This window comes from Artemia franciscana, chromosome 4, assembly GCF_032884065.1.
Source record: "Artemia franciscana chromosome 4, ASM3288406v1, whole genome shotgun sequence".
Classification (NCBI taxonomy): Eukaryota; Metazoa; Arthropoda; class Branchiopoda; order Anostraca; family Artemiidae; genus Artemia; species Artemia franciscana.
In genome coordinates this window covers 25,581,611-25,608,353 of record NC_088866.1, presented here as the reverse complement: position 1 = coordinate 25,608,353, position 26,743 = coordinate 25,581,611, and the positions used below count along the sequence as shown (strand labels likewise).

The 26,743-nt window shown below is 36.8% G+C and overlaps 1 protein-coding gene across 2 annotated transcripts in view; it reads right to left on the bottom strand.

Annotated features, from left to right (window-relative positions):
- Window positions 1–26,743, bottom strand: part of LOC136026201 (serine/threonine-protein kinase/endoribonuclease IRE1-like) — a 98,431-nt gene that overhangs the window by 40,470 nt on the left and 31,218 nt on the right. For both annotated transcript variants that reach the window (XM_065702527.1, XM_065702528.1), the window contains exons 5-8: window positions 26,480–26,617; window positions 12,854–12,961; window positions 8,531–8,765; window positions 3,121–3,287 (exon numbers count right to left, since the gene is read on the bottom strand). In XM_065702527.1, the coding sequence (XP_065558599.1) occupies window positions 3,121–3,287; window positions 8,531–8,765; window positions 12,854–12,961; window positions 26,480–26,617 (648 nt within the window). The remainder of the gene's footprint in view (window positions 1–3,120; window positions 3,288–8,530; window positions 8,766–12,853; window positions 12,962–26,479; window positions 26,618–26,743) is intronic.

Here is a 26,743-nt window from a genome sequence, read left to right as displayed (position 1 = left end):
TTTTGACACGATCTTAAAAAGATTAAGCTTTTTCCAAATCTTTGTCATTTTCAGAAAGAATCAGGAAAAAACTCAGGACTCTCAGACTGAAGAGGAAAAGCCCTCAATGAATCAATAGTTATACAACAGAACTTACATTTTCGTAAAGAGTGGAAAAAATTCATTAGACAATTTTATTCAATTAAGCTTCTATATATCTTTGTACTCTAAAGGAAGGGGTATGTCTTTGATCTGTTCATTTGTGAAAAATGACTTGGAAAGTGGGTAAAACTCTTTCAGGGAATTCAAACCCACCAACTTCACCAACTTCAGTACGCATGAACATCTTCCCCTTTTTTTGACCCATGATTAATCAGGATTCATTCAGCGAGGAATCATCAAGACCGATCGGTGATTAATTTTCAACAAAGTTACTATTTAAGATGTTTTAAAGTCACTAATTAAAAATACAAAGCCCGGCTTAAAGAAGATTAAAAAAAATACTGCATGATACCTGGTCCGTTAACATCGTTGAAAAGGAAAAAATTATCTACAGAAACATTACAAAAAGTCAACTTCAAGATAGAAACTTAAGAAGTATATTATTACCCGGAATGTTTAAAATTCTTTAAAGAGAGGCGCAAGATGTTTCTAATACTTTAATAAGTTCTGGGGTGCCACAAAAACATTAGCAGAAAACTTTAGGTAGTAAATTATGTACCCCAAGTGTCTTGCCTGCACTGCAAACTCTTTCCACAGTGAGCCAGAGGAGACAATATTAGTGATGCTTTTAGTTTTGTTCTTTCCTTTTTTGGAGAATTTGGTAAACCTATGTCAACTTGCATAGTGTCAAATCTTGCATAAAAAATTCCAAGAGTTATATAGCCTCCCCTCCCCCACTTCTTCAAATAATGCTCATTGACTCGAGGTATGACTTCTCCTTTCCCAACCTGGCAAAGTTTTCTGGTGGTGCTCATGCTCGGCACATAATGTTTGTAAGATCTTACAGTCTACTGATATAATTATAATTATTTATTTTTAAAATTGTCAACTTCTTTCAACTTTACACCTGCTTTTAGTGACTTTTTCTGTCTACACTAATTGCTTATATTATGACTATAATAAAAGAAAGGCTAAGCCATTTAAGTCACATTTTAAGAACAAATGAAGGTAAGTTGCCGAAAATCTTGATGTCCGGCAATCCAGCTAGGACCAAACAAAAAGAAGGAAACTCCCTCACGGAGTGGGAATAGGTCACAAGAAAAACTTAAAGTAAATAGAAACTCTCTGGGAATGAGTAGAGAGCTAACCTCTAAACAGAATTTTATTGGGAAGAGAGCTGAGCTGGATAGGGCTCAGGAGGCTCTGATAATTTGAGTATTCGTAGTAGCAGCGCTAGGTGCATACACCCAAGGTTTCGCTGGTAAATATATCTATACACTATCTCGTATGGTAAATCCAACGAACAATAAATTATTTATGGTTACAAGGAGTATAAGCGTCAGAGATGGAAATCAAGTACATTACTGAGAAGCATTTCTTAGAAAATTAGGAGAAATCAAGAATTCAATTTTTTGGTGGAAATTACTTCCATATCCAGTTGAACAGTTTTTACAACAAACGCTAAATATCAAAAAGGAAACGTGAGTGAAAAATCAGTAAAAAAGGTGAGCTAAAACATAGTGCACAAACAGCTTAAGATGTGCATTTCCTTTAACTCTCCTTTTCTGGGAATCAGCAGATTGTTAATGGTTGAATTTTTACGGACAAAAAGCGTCACCAAATTAGTTCTGCTTAATTATTTTCATGATTCAACGCGACAACACTAACGAAAGGGTGGTTCTGCCCTAGAAACTTCATAATAAAAAACAACCAGAAGAAAATCTTAATAAATAAAAATTTTTTGCATGAATAGACTTAATGGGTTCACGGGCAAAATGTTTTTATTTTGATGCAAATGGTAAAATTAACTTTACAATTTACGATAAATAAAAATACATGCAAATAAGATAATCAAAATAAATAATATGTTCAAAATCAATAACATGGTCAGCATCAACTCAGGTATTTAACTGAAATCCAAAAAAGAGGCTTGATTTACTTTTTCTAATTCCAATGAGCAACGGTGCACTTTCAGGGGCGGAAGCGATATCTAATTTATATTAAACTCCCATGAAGGTATCAAAAATTCCCCTCTTATCACTTTCTCGCACTCTTTGGTCCAGAAGAGGCCGAAACGCTGAGGTTGATATTGAAGCATGTTTTTTTTCTTCTGTTTTTCCTTTTTTTGTGCTTCTAATAATGCTTCCTCTTCAAAGCTTCTTCTTCAGCCATCTCCCAAGAGCTCCATAACCATTTTAACTTATTTTTTATTGTGTAGTTCCCACCTAATCTAGGACGCTTATTCGTTTTCTAACAATACTCTAGACTATCAATTAGAAATGTCACGACTGTTTATTCACAGTAAAGACATTCTTTGTACATCTACAATATAACTTTTTTTCCACTGCATTTTATTTAGCAATTTTTTCTTCTGTTAGAGGTTATCGGCTTTTTGGTCAAGACTGTTTAGCCCTGCACTTCATTGCATGAAACTTCTTCTTTTTCTTCGTATTTGGCAATTTAGAGCCTCTTATTCACTTGCTGGTCCTGTGGTAGTTAAGATTGAGCCCCAAGCCCCGCATTGCTAAGCAGAGTTCAATCCGCTATGCAACCACGGGATTACTGCATAATAAATTTTATTTTCTTCTAAGTAAAATTTGTCTGTATTAGTTTTTTTTATTTTTGTCTGTTGAAGTTTTTGTCTGTTGTAGTTTTTCGCTTTGTTATTGCACAACTTTTGGCTTCCTTATGATGTTACGTAGTCGTCGTTGCATACTTAAGGGATACTTAAGCAATACTTAAGGGAAGCGTCTCCAAGTCCAGTGGATACACTTATTCACCAAGTTTTAAGGTTTTCTTTCCAATTTTTTACATCTTTAATTCATTATATTTCCCGTAAAACTGGGTCCCGTAAAAGCTGCAGTTTCCCAGTTTGAACGTTCTTACAAAATAACTTCCAACACTAGTCAAGGCATATATAAAGATGGAAAGTACAACAAATTGAATCGACAGTAAAATAAAATAACTAAAAAATGATACCAAAGACAAAAGATCCTGCTTGAAGTCCTCTGATCGGTTTTGGGGTTCCTTTTGAGACTTTTCCCTCAATAGCAGGGAAATAAGGCTTTACGACTGGGGTTTGCTCGTCAGCCAATGATTTTAAAGCAAAATACCCGTGATTATGTTCACCGACGTAAAGTGTGGGTCTAAAAATATTGAACAGAATTAAACAAATATAATTAAATCTATTAGACAGTGTTAAATATCATACATGCAACAATAAAATTAAATATATTTTCCATATATGAAATTTATGAGCATCATCTTCATACCCCATTGCCCCCAAAACCCCATTTTGCTTTAATTCCATAAGCTCCATTTAGGTATGCCCCGATCCTTTAATCTTTTGGTCTGGAGTTATAAAAAGCAAAGTTAAGAATCTGGGCTGTACAAAAGAACTGCTTGTACTAGCTGATCAGATAAAAAGTTTCGGACCCATTTCCGGGCGAAACAAATTTTTATTCAAATTTGTTTTTTCTCCGCACAAGGGTCCTCTTGAGACCCAATAGCTTACAGTTGTAACTTTTGATCTTTCAAGTAAAAATTGCTCGGTCCTTTTTCGCGAGAACCAATATGTAGGAGCAAAACAAACTTTCTAGGCACTCTTATCCCTTTCCCTAAAAATAAGATTTTATGTTCAATTGTCCACCCCAAACACTCCATGAAAGATTTGACTCTATCCCCTTAGTCGTTCCCGGGAAATTACAGATAGGGTATTTAGACAGCCAGGTTAAATATACGGTTTTTCGATTTAACTCACACTTCACCCTGAATATATTCTAAGCTCCATTTGGACGGGTAGTACTAACTATTAAGTAGAATAGAGACACATATTTCCTGACCCCAAATTCCCTCCTTCTAAACACAAAATGTGGAGTCCCATCATCTCTTTACCCCCCCCCCCCCACTCACCAAAACTTCATCTTGATCCCTACAAGTCGCCCCCAAGACGTTGCAGATATGCTTTTTTGATAGACTGGATGCATAGTTTATTACGATTATCCTATATGAAAAATGCAGATAGATTTTTGAAAACCTAAGGATACAATAGCCCACATATCCATATCCCCTCTACCTTTTTGCAAAAAAATCAAATTGCAAACACAAGCCCAATATCCAATCTTGGGCAGCCCCTGCTGTTATCGGTCATAAACCCCACATCGGAAAGCCCCATTCTTTGGGCAACATTCTGGACGACATTCGTCCCTTATTAAGTACCCCTTCCCCAAATCCCGTTGAAAACCGAAGGATACAATAGCCCACATATCCATATCCCCTCTACCTTTTTGCAAAAAAATCAAATTGCAAACACAAGCCCAATATCCAAGCTTGGGCAGCCCCTGCTGTTATCGGTCATAGACCCCACATCGGAAAGCCCCATTCTTTGGGCAACATTCTGGACGACATTCGTCCCTTATTAAGTACCCCTTCCCCAAATCCCGCTTACTCACATTCCTCTCAGACAGGCACACCCTTGCAACTTCGATCCGCTTCATGCGTCCAAAAAGTTGCCAACTGGTTCGAGCCTCCATCTATCATTCGCCAAAGTAAACGCGGCCCTTCTCCTCTCACAACCCTCCACACTACTTGCCTTTCCTGGCACCATCTTGCCTTCCCATCCTCTCTTTCCCTCCTATCAAGAATCCTCACAATTCGGCTTATTCATCCCCTATCCCAGTGAAACCATCTTATCCTGTAACATCCATCTTATCCCTCGTTGATACCCTATCAAAGTGACTCAGGTTTGAGAAGTCTTGCATGGGAAAATTATCCTGTAATAAATCCTAATTGTTCTCTCTTGCTGTCAACTGGAAATCAGTTTCACCTTCCTGATCGCGCTTCGTTTACATCCCCCACCTCTCAACATCCAAGATAATTCCAAACTCATCGACTGTCGCGTTTCCCAGATCCTTCATTTCCTACATTTTTAGTTACTAACGGTCGAAGTCTTAATTTTGACAAGATTATCGAACTCAAGGTGCTATCATAATTAAATCAAGCTGATGTTAGAGGTGTCAAAGAAGTACGGGTCTCATGACCCGGGCCACTTCGTCTTTCAAATTTTTCAGGGTTTATTAATCTCCGTCCGCTAGATCACCCATTCGGAAAAAAGGTGATGATGTCTTGTCTTTTCCAAAGAGCAACCCTTACCCCAAAATTACTCCCCTCCTCAACGGAAGGGTTTCCCCTCCTCAACACCTCGCTCTTTACGCTAAAGTTTTTTTATTGTTTTAAAAAGTAGAGGTGTGAGAAATACTCAAACTTATCGCAAAGAGCGAGGCGTTGAGGAGGGGTCAACCCCTCCCTTTTTTTATTTAGTTTATCGTCAAAAAGCCAGGCACATTCCACCACCGCGGTATCTATTCACAGATAAGTGATTCCAAAATAACACTGGAACTGCATGGCGATTAATAAACTGTCAGATGTCTGAGACATCTGACAGTTAGGTATCAACAGTTCAGTAGCATCTGAGAGTCCAAATTCACCTCTCTCTTTCATTACTTTTGGCTTATCAGTTGCGTTCTGTTCAGTGCTTCCACTACCCCTGAATTTTCGAGAATTTCCCCGAAAATCTCGCAAAAAAGAAACGATAAAAACGGTTGGGTCTAGAAGCGTCAAAGCTTTAAATCCGGTCCTGTCCATTTGGCTATCCAACAGCCCAAAAATTTGGTCGCAATCACCAAGCTGTTTCTAAGAGAATATATATACGCTACTTTGATAATCTGGGTATGCATGGTTTATATCAGTCTGTATTGCTTCTTAACCAGGAATAGACTCTTGTCCAACAAGGCAGTTAACAAATTTTTAATCATACAAGATACTAAAATCTTTAGACCTACCCTCTTAACACTGAAAAGTCCAACCGAAAATCCCAATTCGGGATGCCCAAGCTGTGCCTGAGATATTATAGATGCACTATTTTGATAGCCAGGTACCCATTAAGGTCGTTTGGTTACTTTACTACGTAATACGTGAATATATTCTAGAATTCAAAAAGCGATTAATAGTACAAACATTTAGCTGGATTGTTGACATAACATTTTCGACTGCTCCCTCCCCGAAAAAATTGAGGTCCCTTGCTCCCTTCCCCCTACACAAACTACCTGAATGTTTCAACAGCATTCCGCAAGCCTTTCCAAGATATTACACATATTATATTTTGATGACCCGGATACTACTAACGCCTTGAGAATTTCCCCTGCCCACTTCTCCAAGTCACAATTCAAGGTCCGCTTGACCCCCACATCCCCAGAAAATTTCAGATTTATCAAACCGTTCTTGAGACATTGTGGATATCCCATTTTTCGGCCTGGGGATTATTTTGTCAATCTAAGGACATGTAGTGTACCCAGGTTTCAGCCCCTTTGTCGCTCTGAGATATTACGGGTACCCTATTTTGTTAGCCTGAGGACATATAGTGTTCTAAAGTTTTATCCCCTTCCTCCTCCCTCAAGATAAATTTTAAGTCCTTTGCCCCACCTCCCTTCTGTTCTTCAATAGTACCTGAAAGTGTTTACTCCCACTCCCAAGCTATTCCTGAGATGTTACAGATAATTTGAAAAATCGATTGCACATATTGTCTTTTGATCTAGTCAGGTGCACATTAGCAAACGATCCCTAAGATCTCCTAGCCGATCGGACCACCAAGAGCAAACATGACCACCTTTTCTATTAAAATCTATCTGTGAACAACGGGTAGTTTACGGAATTTAGGGTTATTCCAACTGAGGGTATGGGGGTCACAGAGGGATGGGTAGCAGAAAAGAGTATTTAGAACTACTGCTTTCGATTTCCAATCGAATGGGCCTTCTATGAAGTTTCTAGGACTACCCCACCTACATCCATATGAAGTGCCCGGGAAAAAAGTTAGTCGGCACTTTTTCGGGGACCGTTTTGGGGGAGACTAATTTTGTTATATTTTTCCTTCTATATTGGGGAGCCTTTAGCCCAAGATTTAAGGATATTACTTTCGATTCTACCGAAAAAAAATTTGTCCTTTTTTGGCCCCATCTTTTTTTTTGGGGGGGATCATCCTTCTGAAACATTTTGTTTGTACATTAGACTAACCTTGGCCAAAGGACTCATGACCATAAGTTTCAAACTGATCCGTCATAAGATTTTCTTTTACCCGTTTCCCAGCTCCCAAACACACATGCAAAAAATTTTGCAATCCTTTTGACCCAAAGAATGACCCCTGAGAGTTTCAAGTCAATCACGTACTCAAGATCAAACAAGCTCCTTTTTTCCGTTATAAAAACCGACATCTGAATAACTTGCAATTTCCATTATTTATTGCCCTTGTCCCAGGGGCTATCGGGGGTCACTTCATTCCCAGAGGCATTTTTTTTCAGTCTTTTGACTATTCTGAACAAAATAGATGCTCAAAACTTTGATCAGAAGTTTTGTAGGGGGAGTACACCATTGAGATCGTACAAAAAGGGACGAGTTGTTAAAACTAGCAATTGTAATTTGCTTATGATTTTGTTCGAATATTATTTCTGAAAACTGATCAACAATATAGTTGTAGCTTATTGGAAATATGGTCTAATAATAAATAATCACAGCTCATCATAGCACAAAGCCATCTGAGGTCAAAAAAGTCCAAAACCATGTTAGTTAACAAGAGAGCTGGAACAAGGGCGTAAATAATAATTGAAATTCTTGTTTGAATACCTCAAGTTAATTTATATACGATTAAATCAAATTAACTGCCGCAACACGGCAACAGTATCTGTAACTAAAAAGAAAACCCCAGCCACAACTTCAAAAACGGGTACTTAAAGGAGCTGTCTAGTAGTAAATATATGACGTGCAACACTATTTTGGAAAAAATACAGATTCAACTGAGCAGTAATTATAATTAAGAGGACGTTTCTGAGAAATTTGACATACAGCTTGAAACCCCTAAGAAATGGTGTTCAACTGAAGCAGAAAAGTACACCATTGAGATCAATATTCTTAAAAGCCGTTAGCTAGAGGTTTGTCCCCTAGTTTGAACAACGAAGAAAATCCCGTTTATGGATAGACAGTACTGATGTGTCTCTTTCTTTTCCGAGGGGGGGGGGTATCAAACCAGTAATGGAACAATGGCAAGAGAAGACCGGAACATTTAGATTGGTAAAGTTTTTACTTACTTTTTTCAAGAATTAACAGAGTAAAAATAATCCACAAGAATCACGCAAATACACATTTTGAAGTAGGAGATATGCGATTCTTAGTAATCCAAATACCGAACAGGAAGAGAAACCACAACAGTTAACAAAACACTTCCTTTTTGCTTTATTTAGGAAATTTCTGGTCACAAAATTGTCCCTAGTTGGGGTGCAGCCCACTTAACGTCGATAAGCCCCTAACCAAATAAAACTTATAAGAAAAAGCAATAACTTACAAGAATCTAGCACCCTCATCAATAAGTTCAGGAGTTAAGTTGCTCAGCCGAGCAGTGATTCGAAATATGGCATCACTTGATACTGTCAGAAATGGTATTGATACCAACGAGTAGTCTTCAGATGACATTATACTAATAATTGGACTTCCAAGGTCACGCTGCCACAGTAGAGATCCATCTGTTCTATCAAAAGTTATTATGTGACCATTTGAACTGGCGGTATAGTGTATCAGATCTAAAAAATGGTTATTAATCTAAAAATGAAATACCCATTGCTAAAACCTGAACATTCTCATTAAATTCATTAATTACTGATTGTTCAGGAACTGTTTGTTCATGCTCATTAGTTACTCAAACTCATTAAATATTCGTGAACTATTTTGATTAAATTCGGAACATGGCCATGAGATTACAGCGCATATCACGTCATCCAGCAAAAACCTAACTCAAAACTATTGTTTTCATACTGTTTATTTCCATACTAATACTATGGTAGATATAGAGAAACATAGCATGCTCAGATCACCTATAAGATGAGAGATTCGGCAATTGGTAGTTGAAGAACAGCTTTTGTAAGATGCTTCATTTCCATTCGGAATGGTCTACTGATGGATTTAACCCCCCCAAAACAAATCTACTGATTCATTTAAAAGGAAATTCAAACGATATAACTCTAGGGAAAAAGCCTATAGTTGACTAATAGCATATTGTGCACTATATTTTTAGCAGCCTAAATCAAAAAATTTTGTCGTAAAACAGTTTATCTATAACTACTGTCGGCAAAAATTACATATAAAAGGAAACAGCGTTGGCAGGGATTTGAGCAGGGAAAAAAGGAAAAATTCTAAATGTGATTTTAAAAACTTTTCCAAATTTTCTCTAGTCTTCCGTATAGTATTAAATAAAAAAAAGTTTTTTTTAACTGGAAGTAAGGAGCAACATTAAAACTTAAAACAAACAGAAATTACTTCGTATATGAAAGGGGCTGCTTCCTCATCAACGCCCAACTCTTTACACTAAAGTTTGACTCTTTCTCTCAACTCTACTTTTTAAAACAGTAAAAAAAATTTAGCGTAAAGAGCGGGACGTTGATGAGGAAGCAGCCCCTTTCATTTACGAAATAATTTCTGCTCGTTTTAAGTTTTAATGTCGCTCCTTACTTACAGTTAGAAAAAACTTGTTTTTGTTATATTTAATTTCTGAACGTTTTTGAATCAATGCATGTTTTGATGTTGGCTCTCCGCAGAGGAATAATTAAAATGAAATTTGCATATTTTTTTTTTTTTTTGGCTAAATGGCTTTCTCATAGTTTTGATCGAATGATTTTGAGAAAAAAAGGAGTGGGAGAGTAAGCCTAGTTGCCCTCCAATTTTTTTGGTTACTTAAAAAGGCAACTAGAACTTTTAATTTTTGAAGATATACAAATAAATAAGATATATAAAGATATACGTAACTTACAAACTAGCTTACGTAACGAACTTTTGTATTCTCATGTTTTTGGTACATATATGAGGGGTTCACCCACTCGTTAGTACCTCGCTCTTTACACTAAAGCTTAAATTTTGTCCCAATTCATTAAGAATGACCCCTGAATCACAAAAGCCGTAGAATAAATAGTTGAAATTACTAAAAATACTTTAGCGTAAAGAGCGAAGTATTAGGAGGAGGTGAGCCCCTCATATGCGTAATAACTTCTGTTCGTTTTAAGTTTTAATGCTGCTTCTTACTTCCAGTTGAAAAAACTTTTTCATATTTATTTTTTCATTTTTTTTTAAATAATGCTAGAAAATCCTGCGCTCCCTTCATGGAAATTTTCTTCCCCCATGACAAATTCCTCGGCGGAAAGTTCCCCCAGCATATCCCCCTCTTCTTCACCCATCCCCCCAACCAAAAAATCCCCCTGAAACGTCTGTACACTTCCCAATAACCATTACTATATGTAAGCACCGGTCAAAGTTTGTAACTTGTAGCCCCTCCCAAGGCGACTGTGGGGGAGTAAGTGGTCCTCAAAGGCATAGTTATAAGGTTTTTCGACCACGCTGAAAAAATGGCTATCTCACAATTTTGATCCGTTAACTTTGGGAAAATAATTAGCGTGGGACTCCAATTTTTCTGGTCACTTAAAAAGGGCACTAGAACGTTTCATTTCCATTAGAATGAGCCCTCTCGCAACATTCTAGGACCACTGGGTCGATACGATCACCCCTGGGGAAAAAAAACAAACAAATAAACACGCATCTGTGATCTGCCTTCTGGCAAAAAAATACATAATTCCACATTTTTGTAGATAGGAGCTTGAAACTTCTACAGTAGAGTTCTCTGATACGCTGAATCCGATGGTGTGATTTTCGTTGAGATTCTAGAATTTTTAGGGGGTGTTTTCCCCTATTTTATAAAATAAGGCAAATTTTCTCAGGCTCGTAACTTTTGATGGGTAAGACTAAACTTGATGAAACTTATATATTTAAAATCAGCATTAAAATGCGATTCTTTTGATGTAGCTATTGGTATCAAAATTCCATATTTTAGAGTTTTGGTTTCTATTGAGCCGGGTCGCTCCTTACTACAGTTCGTTACCACGAACACGAACTGTTTGATGAAAAAGATACAAAACGAATCTGTCATATAATCGAAAGAAAATTTCATATGGATGCTGTAACGCTAGACATGTATAGAACATCTATTGAAGATCCTAAAGATCAGAATTAATTATGTTTTCTAGACTTCCAGAAAATAACTGAGGAAAATTAGATTTCAAAATCCAAAATTACAATTATTCTTTGCGTTTAGTAGAATCTTTGATGAGTTTTCCTTTTTGAGTTTCGAGAAATTTTATATGAACATCCATCTTGGGCCCAGAGCTAGGTCAGAACAAGACCAACTGCAGCATGACGCCTAAATGGGGAGAGGAACTTTATCCAGAATTTGACAGTAACTCCACCGCAAGGGTTTATTGCATATCGCCAAAACTGATCAGAGATAAGAGCAATTTTCACACTTAAACTTTTAGGGTTTTAGACCTCCGTCCAGCTTTAAGGGGAGAGGGTCCCTAAACATTTTCCCTGTTTTCTGAAGATCGTCTTTTACGGCCAAGTACACGGTTTCCCTCCCCCCCCCCCCAAAAAAAAGGATGGAAAGATAACTTTTCGCCCGTCGATGTGCTCTAACTGAGCGCAGAGGATAGCAGTTCAAATACGGGTTGCGTCAACGGTCTGACGAAATTAGAGGCCCCAAAACACCCTTCAAGGGTGGATGGGAACTGATGTCAAGGTTATACTTTGTGGAGACCTAGCCCTAATTTGACCTTTTTGGGACACAGAACGAACAGGGTTTCGTCCATTCTTGTCATCAGAACGTTTAATAAATCGATCGATCTTCAGGACACCTCAGAGGAAATTATTATCAAAAAGTAGATCTGATAATCCAAAAGTCCATTATTTTGCCTTTTTGAGGAATTTTGGATTTTGATCGTTTTCTGAAATTTGTATAAATAAAAAATTAGAACAATAAAAAATAAACAATTTTGAAAACAACCTAACTCAAACGCGGGAGTTATAGGAGGATATTTTCCAGAATATCAGTATCAGCAAATCTAGGAAAAGAGGTTAAGGCTCCGACACAATCCAACTGCTGTAAGTAGGGAGACGGGTAAGGTGGAGTTGAAAAGGGGCCCGAGGTTCCTGTTATTAGGAAATCTACTAGAAAAATTTTCACATATCAACCAGCCTATTTGGCGTGAGGGGTCCCTAAATCCAGGTCATAAGAAATCTAACAGCAGGGGTAATCGGATCTCAATTAAACTTGGTTAGTAGAAAGAAAAAGCTTTTTTTAGTCATACTTTTTGGTGTCCATACCCATTTTGACTTTTCCAACTTGTAGCATACAAGCGTCCTAAGGTTGTGGTGGCCTAACAATACTTTTCAAGGAATCTACACGTTTAGATTGTTATTTGGTTATGCTAAGTCTAAATCAGCTTCCAAGTAAAGTAAATTCAAAGAATATTGTATCAGGCTAATCAGATTATTTCTTTTTCTAAACAATCATACCTCTGAATAATTTGGAGCGTCTTACTAGTTAGCACTTTTACAAGAAGATCAACGTTGGCAGGCCCCACCTATTCTGGTACTTCAGAACCCCGTTTTGCCTGGTCAAAACTTTGTTTGGGTTTCAGAACCTGTTTTGGCTGTAAAACCGGATTTGGCTTCCTGGCTTTGAACCTTAAATTCAATTTTGTCAAGTCAACAACTGTACCTGACCCATTTTGGAGAATAGTAAAAGCTTTTAAATTATTTTACTACAGAATTAATAAAGAGAAGTACTGACCATAGTCCATAATGTTGTCTAATGGTAACGCTGACGAAGCATAGTCGAAGTAAGTTACGTTCCATTTCGGGAGAAAGGTTTTATCGTCAATCATTGTCAGTGTATACTCTAAAAAGAAAAAAGAAACAAAGTCAAAAAAGTTATTAACTACGTGGCTTCTCTACACCCAAAACATGGCAGATAAGGTGGGGGGGGCATGCTGATTAAAATAATTAAATAGACACTTACAGCTCAAGAAATTATATTTCTCTCTCTAATTGAAATACACGTTTTCGTAACAAAATAAAGAAAATCTTTAAGGTACAAAAAATCTTTTAAAAATGTACCAAAAATTTATTTATATGCATGTTTTTACATTTTTACGAATTGAGCAAACATTTCAGAGGGGATGGGGTGCAAACCCTGACCCCCCCCGGTAAGGCCTTGCCCGGAGCGATAATGCCGTAACCTACTCAGAAACGACAAAGATCATATACATTTGAAAAGTTTTTAAAAAAAATTTACCAAACCAGTCAAAATTCATGTGAATTGTATCCCCAAAGCCCCCTCATAAATCTGAAAGTGATTGTTTACAATATTCTTTGGAATTCATTCTGCGTCAATGACAATCATTCTTGTTTTGTAAGCATATTTCATTGCAATCAAATATATTTTCAGCTTCTACCTTCTGAAATCCTCTAACTTTACTCAAAATTTTACTGCTTCAAGATAGGTAACTATAAAAAAATCAAAATCTATGGCTAATTTTGTTTAAAATTTCGTATTTGATGACATAATCCACAATTCTCAGTTGTAGATTATGTGATTGTAGTTGTATTATAGATTATATTTTTATGTAGTTATTATTGTAGATTATATGTATATGCAGTTGTAGATTATATTGAGTAAATTTTAACATAGCTAGTGAGCCATTATTATTCACACAGGCATCTTATTTCTTGTAAAAACTTCTAGTTAAGTATAGAAGTCCCAAGTTCAAGTTCCCTCAGCTGAAATTCTCTATTTTGAAGTTTGACTTATTTTGAGCATTAGAGCTATATTTCGAGATTTTAGCTCTTGAATCCCGAAATGTTAATTTTATGTCCCATTGGTGGGTATAAGGCATTTTTCATCAACAAAAAACGTATGTCACTTTTAAACGTTGTTGCAAAGAAATCGCAAAGAAAGAGAAAACTATCCCACCAGCATTTACGAAAAAAATTAGAAATCTAAACTCTGGAACGAAGAAGACGGGATTCAAGCCTTCAACTTAGTGCCTCCGTTTTCACTTTGGTGAGTACTTCTTCCACCCCAGAGCTTAAATCGCTCTACTCCTTCATATAAAGTTTCGAATTCCATCAAACATCATTGAATTCATAACAATTGAAAACAAGAAACCTTTCTTAAGCCACATAATCCAAAGAGAAGTAATCCGCATAATCACAAAAAAAGAAAAACCTCCTGCCGCTGCAATTTTTTTTTTTTTTTTTTTTTTTTTTTTTTTTTTTTTTTTTTTTTTTTTTTTTTTTTTAGCCGAATATTCCAAAGAAAAATTAGTTTCATTACTTTTTTAAGAATTTTTTTTTTACTTTGATACACATATTTAGAGATAAAATAATAATCATTATTTATTTCTGAGCCACTGTAAAATACAGGTAAACTGTGGAGTAAGACAAAATAAAACCAAAGAATAAAAAATCTAACAACAAAAATAATCACTGATAAGAAAAATGGATAGCCTAAGACTATGATGCAGGCCCAACTAAAAACTAATTATGCCCAGGCTGGTCTTTACTTGCACAGTCAAGCGAGGACAATACTGCTGTTGAGCCATAACGACCCACAAGGCACCTATTTCACACAGCAAATGCCAATGTAATAAAACTTAAAATATCTAAGATAATTGCCCTTCTTTTGCTTCAGATCATGTTTATTAAAAAGTGGATAGAGCCCGAAAGGAGATAAAATCGTATACTCACAAAAACGACAGTACAGTTTATCGGGACCTATTAAAATGTTCACGATTAGCGACAATTTTGTCATTACACTTATCATTGGATATTGGCAATGGATTCACACAATAGAAGAACCAACCCCTTTAATGACAGGGACACTAAGTACCATCATAGTATTGGAAGCAAGAGAAATAACACGATTAGCAAGGTTAAAAAGTAAATATATACATTTCGAATCATTCAATGATAGTCCTAATTAATTATGCATAGATCCAACCAAACTGACGTTTGATTCTAGCCCCTGTTTAGAGCGACTAGTCAAAAGGAGTTCATTACCATTTGCTAAGTAAGATACATCCGAAAAGCCAGAAAAATAACTGGAAAGAATCTAACTAATCACAGGCAAAAAACAACCATTAAGAAAGCGGGGCGAAAGAACTCTTCCTTGCCTAGCCCCACCTTAGCACGACCATCATAGGCACCGCAAAAGCGCTGCCTACGCAAAGAGCGATGAGGACACAATGTATCATCTTTTTTTCCTGACCAAGGCACTTCGTATAGAAGTTGTCGTAGAAGCTTTGAAAAGTTGCTCATTCGATCGCATATTGAAAGTTCTAGTGCTCTATGAGTCAAAAGTGATTGAAGGGAGATTGAACTTTAGTGATTGAACTTTAGAAGAAGCTCATTTGATTGGAAATTGGGATTTCCAGTTCCAATTTAAGGTTCAAAACTGATAAGAGAGCAAGTACAACACCCCCCCCCCCCCCGCCCCGAGACTCAAAACGAACAGAAACTAGCACGAGTAGAGCTGACAACCTGCATCTATTCTCAAGACCGAATATAATTTGCACTTTACTGAAAGCAAAACATATTTTAAATGTTTTCAATTCTTTAACTTTAATAAACCAAAATCATTGAGGCCTGAGAGTGCACTGTCGAAATTTTAGATATATATAGCACAAATAAGTAATAATTGACCTTTTATTCGTGCATTAAAGCACAAATATTTTTTGTTTTCTTTTTTTGTCCTTTATATATCTTATTTTTTTCTACGATAAGCCAAATATTTTAAAGAAACGGATCGTATTAGATGTCAGCTATGCTTACAGGCCATTGTGATCTTTTTGATCTTGTTTTTTTTTTTTAGCTGGTGCATGAAAGTTTATAGTATTGTTTTTGAATAAAGTTACCTACCTAACTACCTATTAAAAGAAGGATAGAAAGCACCCAATGTGCATAAGATAAGCATATGAAGTAGACAGTGACGGCAGTCCTACTCTACGGTGTTGACTCGTGGTCCGTCACATTGACAAAATCTCAAGCGTCATTAAGCTCCGCCAGCTCTTCTGGCTTGGAAAACGTTTTCCGTAGCCCCAAAGAATGCTTCCTTAAACAGAACATTTCTCCCTGGAACCTTATCAACATGGCGTAGAAAAAAGGAGGGCAATTTAATATTGGTGGTCGCTCATTAGACAAGATCTGAAGCCGACTAGAGGTCTCCGTACATTCGACCACAAACGGGACAAGAAATGGCTAGAGTTCGTCGAAGAATTAGCACAAGAGCGATCATCACGGGAGACATTCATTAAGAAGCTTCGTTGGGATGTCGGGTGAGGCGGAAGCGTCTGGTCCCGCTCCAAGTACAATCGAGTAGTGCCCGGTGTGCGTGTTGACATGAAATTGCCTTCCTCAACCCGAACTAATTAGCGTAAAAATTCACAAAACCTACAGCATAAGAAAGAAGCACATATTGAAGAGATTTGGTAATATTAAAAACCGTAATAGGCATATAGGAATCACGCTTATTTACATCTTCTCTCTCAGCAAATGCCGTAACAGTGCCACTGATAGAAAACTATCAGGCCCCTAAGAGCAGCCTTTTAGTAAATGAAAAACACTTGCACTTTCAACAACAATAATTTAAGACTTCAGCCTCTTAGTTTGAACCACCAACTGTATCGGCTGATACAGGAGGGACATGCTTTTGCTGTGTGGAAGGGCACTTTGCACGTAGTAGGGAATATTGGGTATGTACAGTGAAATTAACACGGGAAGAGAAAATAGTAGAATAATGTTGAACTAGAGACAATGGCAGAATATTACTATTCTTATAATCAGTAAAGTTCAATGAATTCCACATAAGTTTCCAATCTTTCGAATTGTTGGTAAAATTAATTTCAGTTTCAAGGACGCACCACTATCTTTTATAAGTCATTTCCGTTTTATGCTTAATATGAAAAATAGTACTATTAGAGGGACGTCCACAGGCAATCTCGATTTGCATCCATAGCTTGGCTTGATTTTTCCCTTTCTTCAAAAGGGGGTCGTAATTCCAAATGAACTGTCACATGTTAGACCGAATGCGCTCAACTGGGACAGCTGCTTGTTCAGCGTTTTTCATGTATTTATTAAAAAAAAAAACCTTTCCAGAAAAGAGGTTTTCTAAAGAAAACTAAAGGTCATTTAATATCAGAAGAAATAAAACCCTACAATAACTCAAACTCAAAACGACCGGAAATTACTATTAAAGACTAAATGAAACCCAAAAAGAACAGAAATTAAATAAACAATCATAGCAAAGAAACATTCAACAGGTAGTAATATAAATAAATAAATTTCAAAACGAGTAGAGCTTAAGTTGAATATGCAAATCAAGCTTAAAACACACAAAAATATTTTGCTATTGAGGCCTAAATGAAACCCAAAAACGAACAGAAATTAAATAAACAACCACAGCAAACAAACAGACAATAGTAACTAATATAATTGAGTAAACAAATCTTAAAACAAGTGAGACTGAAATTGAATATGCAAATCCAACTTGAAACAAACAAAAATCTCTACAAAGAAGGGTTTGGGTTTTGCCACCAGATCATCAGTTCAAGATTTTATTTCGCTGCAATTTTCTTTTCATTTTCAATGCTGTAATAACCGGAAAAAATATCTGAAATGTAATTCGTTTTCAATAAAGCACCAATGGAATAGTAGGCTTTAGACTTTTACAGTTAGGGAAGAGGGCAGCACTCAAACTCTTGTTTGTAGTGAAGCTATATTTGTCTTGAACAGTCTAGGAAAGAACTAATAAAATTAAACTAAATATTTGATATATAATGATATTAATTGTCGAAAGCTCATCAAAAAATATTTGTATATAATTTGTTTCGAGTAAAAGCGCCAATTGTTTGTTTTAAACTTGAGTTGCATATTCAACTTAAGCTTTACTCGTTTTGAGCTTTATTTATTCATTTATGTTAGTACCTGTTGTATGTTTTTTATATGATTGTTTATTTAATTTCTGTTCTTTTTGGGTTTCATTTATTCTTTAACAGTAATTTCTGGTTTTTTTACGTTTGAGTTATTGCAGGTTTCTATTTCTTCTCATCTTAAGTTTCATATGGCCTTTATTTTTAAAATTTAAATTAAATTCTGCTCGATTTTGATTGCCAAAGTTTAAAGTTTTTCAAAATTTCCTATTTCAAAATATTTGTTATTCCAAAATAAATTATAAGTTTTGGCAAGAACTAATAAATTAAACCGAATATTCGATCTTTAATGATATTAATTTCTGAAAGCTCACCAACTCAAGATATTGCTTCACCCGGGCCAGATTCAAAGCTTTGACGGTTTGAATCCAGCCCGCCGCTCCTTTTTTGCAAGATTTTCGGGGAAATCCCCAAACTTCGGGAATAGTGAAAGCCGCAGGGTCTATTGGTAAATCCTTGTGTGGTTTCGATGCAATAATTCATTCTATTTTTAATGTTGTAACAAGAACAGAATATTTGTAATATAAAATTTGCAAGTATTAAGGCCTAAAGTAGGTTTTATACTTTACCTTTAGAGAAACGGGCAGTAATCATATTCTTGTTTGTAGTGATGACACCAAAAAATAAACTAATTTTGCAGAACTTTGTAGCCACTTAAGAAACATAATGATAATTTTAAGTAAGAGAATGGGTTATTTAACTAAGGAAATGATATTTTTACCGTTAGGGAAACTGGCAGTAGTCAAACTCTTGCTAGTAGTGAAGACACCATTCATTGGCTGTTATGGGTTATTTAACTAAGGAAATGATATTTTTACCGTTAGGGAAACTGGCAGTAGTCAAACTCTTGTTAGTAGTGAAGACACTATTCATTAGAAGTACATAGCCCCTACTCCCTGAAGACGACCGCGGTCTAACCACCAATCCTCAATCCAGTTCTACCTTTCCTTTAAATTCTTTTTTCTCAATTATTATATTAAAGAAAAAGGTGAACTACTTTTGTAGAGCTTTGTAGCCACTTAAGTAAGAGAATGATACTTTTACCGTTTGGGAAACGAGCAGTAGCCATACTCTTGTTTGTAGTGAAGACTCCATTCATTAGAAGTAAACAACTCTAATTCTTCCCGAAAAAATTGGGGAGAAAACCTTCAGCAAGTTTTTTTCTTAATTTGTTTTTGTTCGGTTTCTGATTGCAAAAAGTTTCAAGTTAAAAAAAACTCCTTATTTCAAAACAAGATTTTTTTTTCAACATCAAGCTTTGATCAAAGTATCAAAACTAGTATCTCAGTAACTATATCAAAGTAAAGAAAGATTCAAAGTTAACCAGGTATCAAAGTAAACAAAGTATCAAAGTAACAATTAGCAAAAAAAAAACTTACAGCCCTTGCACCGTAAATCGAACTTTCCGCGTAAATCGCTAAATCCATGTATTAAAGTAAACAAAGTATCAAAATAACAATAATTAAGTTCCATAGCTCAGAGTCATTTCCCAGCTGCTGGGGGGGTGTCAACCTTGGTGGCAGAGTTATTTGGCCTTTGAACTATTTTGAACAAAATGGCTATCTCCAAATTTTGAGCAGATGCCCTTTGGGAAAGTGGGGCATTGGCTAGTTGGCCACTGATTACTTTTGACTGATCACTTTGAAAGAGCTAGAAGTTTCAATTTCCGATCAAATGAGCCCCCTCCAAAGTTAATGCGATCACCTAAACCAAAGTTAATTCTAATAATGAGCAACTCATATAAGTTACAATCCTTGATGCATTTGGAGAAAAAAGACCCAAGGGGGGGGGGTGTTACATTTTTATCACTTACGATTCTTAAGAACTTACAACTTAGATAATTTACAATTCTTGTCCCGGGTACTATGGAGGATTTTTCGATTCCCTAATTTATAGTAATTTAAATTTTGGACTATTTGGAACAAAATGGCTATCTAAAAATTTTTATCAGATGTATTTGGGGGAAAAGACGTGGGGGGATATACCCTCCGATCACTTTGGATGACTCTTAAAAAGGTAACTAGAACTTTCAATTTTCAACCAAACGAGCCATCTCTGAAGTTTATATAGCCAACCTTTACGTATAACCTTATATGCCCTTAGGGCGTAGCTTATAACACTTTCCCCCGGGCTCTGGGAGGATGTGTCAACCCTGGAGCTTTTGTTATTTGATCTGAAAACTATTTAAAACAAAATAGATATCTCAAAATTTTGATTGGATGCATTTGGGGGAAAAGGGCCTTGGGGGGGCAGTTGCCCTCTGATCACTTTTGATTCTTGAGAAGGGAATTCTGGTTTATAATCAAATGAGCCCCCTACGAAGTTTTTACGAACATCCCTTCCATAAAAACCTTATATACCCCCAGGGCACATTTTAAAACATGTGCCCCTGGGGAGGGGGGCTGTTTTATCCTTGGAGTTTTTGTAATATTCTCTTTGGTCTATTTTGAAAAAAATAGCTATATGAAAAATTTGATTGGACGCATTTGGAGAAAAGAAGGTTGAGAGAGAGGGGAGGCTAGTCGCCATCGGATCACTTTTGACTATTAAAAGGCGAATTAGAACTTTCAATTTCTATCCGTTTAAGTCCCCTCTCAAGTTTATACAACCATCTCTTCCATAAAACCTTACATGCTCCCGGGGTATAAGTTACAACCCTTCTCCTGGCTCTGGGGGGGGGGTATGTTGAAAACGAATTTTTGTTATCTTATCGTTGGACTATTTCAAACAAACTGGCTATCTCAAAATTTTATTTTGGTACACTTGGGAAAAACATGTGTTTATGTCAGGGGGGGGGGTAGATGTCCTCTCTTAACTTTTGACTCATAACATGGTAACTAGAACTTTCAATTTCCAATTAATTGAGCCGCCTTCGAAGTTCATACAACCACCCCTTACATAAGAACCTTATATGCCTCCGGGGCATAACTTAAAACCCTTCCCCTCGGGCTCTAGGGGGGGGTGTGTGTGTCAAACCCTAAGTTTTGTTATCTGATGTTTGAGCTATTTTGAAAAAAATTGCTATCAAAATTTATATTGGATGGATTTGGAATGAAAAGGCTAGACAGGGGGGGGGGGGGAGGGCTAGTTGCACTCGGATCTCTTTTGGCTCTTAAAAAGTGAACTAGTAATTTCAGTTTCTAATCAAATGAGCCGCCTTCGAAGTTTATACGACCATCATTAACAACCCAACCTTATAAGCCTCCGGGGAATAACTTGAAACATCTGGCCCGGGCTATGAGGGGTAGAGTCCACCCCGGATTTTCTGTTGTCTGAGGTTTGAACTATTTGTGAAAATGGCTACCTCAAAAATTGTATCGCATGGGTTTGGGAGAAAATGGCTAGGGGGACTAGTTGCCCTCGGATCTCTTTTGACGCATAAAAAGAGATCTAGAACTTTCAATTTCCAATCAAATAAACCCTCTCCGAAGTTCAAACGAGCATTTCTTCCATAAAGACTATATATACCACATAACGTAACTTACAACGCCACGCCTGCCCCCGGGCCCTGGGGGGTTTCGTCGACACCAGAGTTTTTGTTATCTGACCTTTGAACTATTAAAAAATAAATGACTATCTCAAAACTTTGATCGGATGGGCTTGGGGGGAAAAGGGCGTTGGGGGACTAGTTGCCATCTGATCTCTTTTGACTCTTAAAAAGTGAACAAGATCTTTCAGTTTCCAATCAAATGAACCCTCTCTGAAGTTTATACGAGCATCCCTTCCATAAGAACAATATATACCCCAGGGTATAACTTAGAACGCCTGCCCCCGGGCCCTGGGGGTTGTGTTGACACCGCAGTTTTTTTTTTTATCTAACCTTTGAACTAATTTTAATAAAACAGCTATCTTAAAATTTGTACTGGACGCATTTGCAGAAAAAGGCCTCCGATCTCTTTTGACTCTTAAAAACTTAACTAGAAGTTTCAATTTTGAATCAAATGAGCCCTCTAGGAAGCTTGTACAAGCATCTCTCACATAAGAACCATACACACCCCCAGGATATAACTTACAGCAACTGGACCTGGGGTTCTGGGGGGGGGGGGGGTCGACACCGGAGTTTTTGTTATCTGATTTTTTGACTATTTTAAAAAAATTATCATCTCAAAATTTGTATCAGTTGGTTTTGGGGAAAAATGTGCATGGGAGGGCTAGTTACCCTTCGATCTCTTTTGACTCTTAAAAAGTGAGTTAGAACTTTCAGTTTCCAATCAAATGAGCCCTCTAAGAAGTTTATACGAGCATCCCTTCCATAAGAAGCATAATAAATGCCCCCAGGGCATAACTTAAAACTTCTGCCCCTGGGCCCTGTATCGACACCGGAGTTTTTTTTTATCTGACCTTTGAACTGTTTTTAACAAAATGGCTAACTCAAAATTTTATTGGATGGGTTTGAGGAAAAAAGGATGCGGTAGGGGCTACTTACCTTCGGAGCTCTTTTGAATTTAAAAAAAAAGTGAACTAGAACTTTCGATTTCCAATCAAATGAGCCCTCTCTGAAGCTTATACGAGCATCTTTTTTCTTAAGAACCATATATGCTCCCAGGATATAACTTACAATGCCTGCCCCCGGGCACGGGGCTAGGGGTTGTGTCGAGACCTGATTTTCTGTTATCTGACTTTTGAACTATTTTGGACAAAATGGCTATCTCAAAATTTTTTTCAGGTGCATTTGGAGAAAAATGGGCGTGGTGGAGATAGTTGCTCTCCAATCTCTCTTGACTCTCAAAAATTGAACTGAAACTTTCGATTTTCATCCAAGTGAGCCATCTCTGAAGCTTATACGAGCAACCCTTCCATAAAAACCATATACGCCCCCAGAGAATAAGTTGTAACGCCTGCCCCGGGCACTGGGGGCAGAGTTTTCGTTATACGATATTTGAACTATTTAAAAAAATGGCTATCTCAAAGTTCTTATCGGATGGGTTTGAGGAAAAAAGAATGAGGAGGTGGGAGGCTAGCTGCCATCGGATCTCTTTTGACTCGAGAAAAGTAAACTATAATTTTTAATTTCCAATCAAATGCATCCTCTCTTAAGATTTTACGAGCATCCCTTCCATAAGAACCGTATATTCCCCCAGGGCATAACTTACAGTGCCTACTCCCCGGGTCCGGGGGAGGGGGGTCGACACAGGGGTTTGTGCTATAAAATCTTTGAACTATTTTAACGAAATGGCTATCTCAAAAACTTTATCGGATGCACTTGGAAAAAAAAGGGTTTGGGGGAGCTAATTGCCCTTCGATCACTTCTGACTCTAAAAAAGGGCACTGGAACTTCTGATATCCAATCAAATGAGGCCCTTCCGAAGTTTATTCAACGACTCCTTATATATGAAGTAACTCTTGGAAAACAAAATTAGATAAAATAAATAAATAATAAAACATTGAAGCCGTATGGCCTTTACTATAAGCAATGCTATATCATCGTTTCTGATAGAATGGTCTGATGATAGTAAGTCTTCAGTTGCAAACGAGCATTGATGGGAGATAATTCCGCAGTAGAGGAGGTTATAAGGTACAGTGGCGGTACTCAGAAGACTTGCAAGCATGATCAAATATAGAGACCAATGAGAACAATTGCACCGTTGAAACTACTTTTTCCTACAGATTGGGGAGCATTTACTAGTAGTTTAGATGTGACTATACAATCAAGGATAATGGTACATAGTTATTAGTCTCTTTCGTCTTCATCAACGTGGACGGTTGAAGCTACCACACGAGCATAGCATATACAGTGGTCCAGGTTGGACCAGCAGCCGCTAGCATGTATGAAAATAAATGCCATATCTTTGTTCAGGATCCGGAAATAACAATCAATTTGTGATTCGGAACCTAGGGAGGGTATTATCCAGTCACATTTTCTGTCACTGATTAGCAGCCAGTCATAACCAAATTTCTCAATACCAAAAACAATTTTTTTCAATTTCCTGCACGCTTTGAAAAGTTGGAGAATGACAACAGATTGTTCTTAATATACGGCAAATATACATTAAAATTGTACAAGGTCACTGATCCTGACAGATAAATAAACGTCATCAGGTCCGTAACACTATAAGAGGAGAAAAAAGAGTCGCTGATTCAGTAAGGGAGCTAGGCCATCGGAAGGACGACCACCGGTACTTCGGGCATGTGTGGAAGAAAATGGACTCTGGGCTGCGTTGAAGAAAATTAGACTTCACACTCAGCAATAAATAATCTTAAGAGTTACATCGAACTTGAAAAAAAAAGATTATCCTTATTTTTGGTCCCATGAATTTTAAATGAACAAATAGAAATAGGCAAAATGTCGTTTGACTGTACCTTTGGTAGGAATAGCACGCAACTTGAGACATCGTAAACTATATGACATGATTTCTTCCAGAGTTAGCACATCTTGAGGACACTGACAGGGAGAGTCTTTATATCAGTCATATGAACCGGAACATCGGGAGGACTTCAGCTGGGCTTCTGTAATTGGCAACTACACGGTCGGAATAGCGGCATCTATGGCATCAACGTGGGATCACAAAAACCCGCAAAACTTTACAGTCGATTTTCAACCCCAGTTTAATGATATTGACCTTGCACACGAAATCTATAAGCAAAATTCTAACGGCACAAGAAGTTCCAAGCTTGTTACATCAGGACCTTCAGTAACGTGAGATATATCATAACCAGTACCTATGCCGTTTGATAAACCAAAACCCAAAGCAAAAGTCAAAGCCATATTATCGATTCTTGCAACAAATTTCTTATTAGACCCTATGCTGCTAGTTAGCTCGTGTCCAGAGATCTCGTCAATTACATCTTTGTGTTTAGATGGGCTACCTAAGAGGCACATTCAAGATGACAATCGTGGCTTGATTATCAGCCGCTGGGTTAGTAGGTAAGGCAGGCAAATTTAGCTCATAAGTTCTGAGCTTAGAATCAACAACTTCTATAGTTCGGCTAATTTCATCAATCATGGTAGCTAGATGTGTATATGCTACAGCCTTTACGATGGGAACTTCGGTGGGTAGTCAGATCAAAATATTCTCAGACTCAGATTTCCGGGCCCAATTATATCTCTGATGTTTTTTTTTGCAATAGCTGTGTTGGCCTCAGGCGGCTTGGTGCTGCAACGAGTTGTTAGTAGTAGTAGTAATGTCGTTTGTAATAGCATTATTTCAATAGGCTTAGGACAACCATGCACTTTGGATATACTCTATATCCCTTTTTATTGCCTTTAATATCTGTGCCCGCAACTGATTTGGTCTTTAGTTTTCCTTGTAAGCTTTATTTGACGCTTAATTGACTTCGTGCAAGTCCGTATGTGATGTTTGACTCCTTGTTTTTTTTTTTTTTTTTTTTTTTTTTTTTTTTTTTTTTTTTTTTTTTTTTTTTTTTTTTTTTTTTTTTTTTTTGTAAGCTCTGATTTAGTGGCTTCTTCCGAATTCAACTGCAAGTACTTGCAGTATTTTGAAATAATAAAATATTTTTTCAGCTATTATTTTACTTATTACAAAAAAACTGAAATCTGAAACAGTTTTTACGTCAAATAGCGGACATGTTTTTCCTGTCTCACTTTTCTCTTCATTTGTCGTGGAAACAATCAGATCTTTTTGCTGGTTTGTCAGTGAAGAAGAATTCTAGCCAAGTAAAATAAAAAAAAACAAACAAAAAAAAAACAAGAGACTTAAAAATTTGTTTCCACATAAAACAAATTTCGATAGAAACTGGTTTTAAGGCCGTGATTGAGTGAACTTGAAAACATCGAGGTTCAAAATCGAAGTTAGGGTAGCCTTCTGTCTCTCAATTCTCTAGAGACCATCGATTGTCAAAAACCCTTCGAATATTACTTATTCATGGCGGAAATAGCAGGTTAATTATACCAGCTTGTCAAGGTCTCTAGGGGTGTTATCGGCGATCTGAAACGATTCTTTCCGGCAAAAAACTTGTAAAAATTTCAAGTAGCTGAATATATTCTATGGGACTGTTCAAAAACAGGAAAATACATCGAAAAATGGTTGTAATCATCTTACAGGTTATTGTCTTCTGCTCATGATTGTACCGATTTTATTCTAAAAGCAATATAGAGCAAAATCCTAACAAACATTTTGTAGCATCTTCAAGAAGCTACGGCCTGATATTAAAAGCGGTATCTTGCACCAGTGAATACTTGAGTTCTTTTTTTAAATATAAATTTTTAATTTTAACACGGGATTTTCAAATTCCATCAGTTCACTTAATCACGGCCTCAACATAAAACAAATTTTCAATACATCCCTAAAAATTTCCACAAAATTGATTTTCACGTCCAAAGAAAACTCCGTGAAACGGACTTTCAGATGTATAAAAACCAGTGAAAATGATTTTCACATGAAAGCCGATCGTTTTTCCTAAAAAAACAAACAAACAAAGCAACGGCTTTATTCCTGCAAGTTACTAATGAGGAAATTGTGTGATGTTACCTGTTTTACTGACAAAAACTGAATAAGAGTCCCCTTGTTCTTCTCTATCACAGACGTCAGAAACCTTTTCTGAAGTAATTACTTTCTTTACTTTTCCAGTGATATAATCCACTGAGAGCCATGTATCTGTCTTCTTTCCTAAAATTAGAATTGTTGAAGTACCAAGAACATTAAAATAAAGCATACCCCTTCCGCAGGTTCTATCCAAGGTCTATTCAAGAAAAACATTTTTAATTAGGAATAGCTACCGCTAACTATAAATAA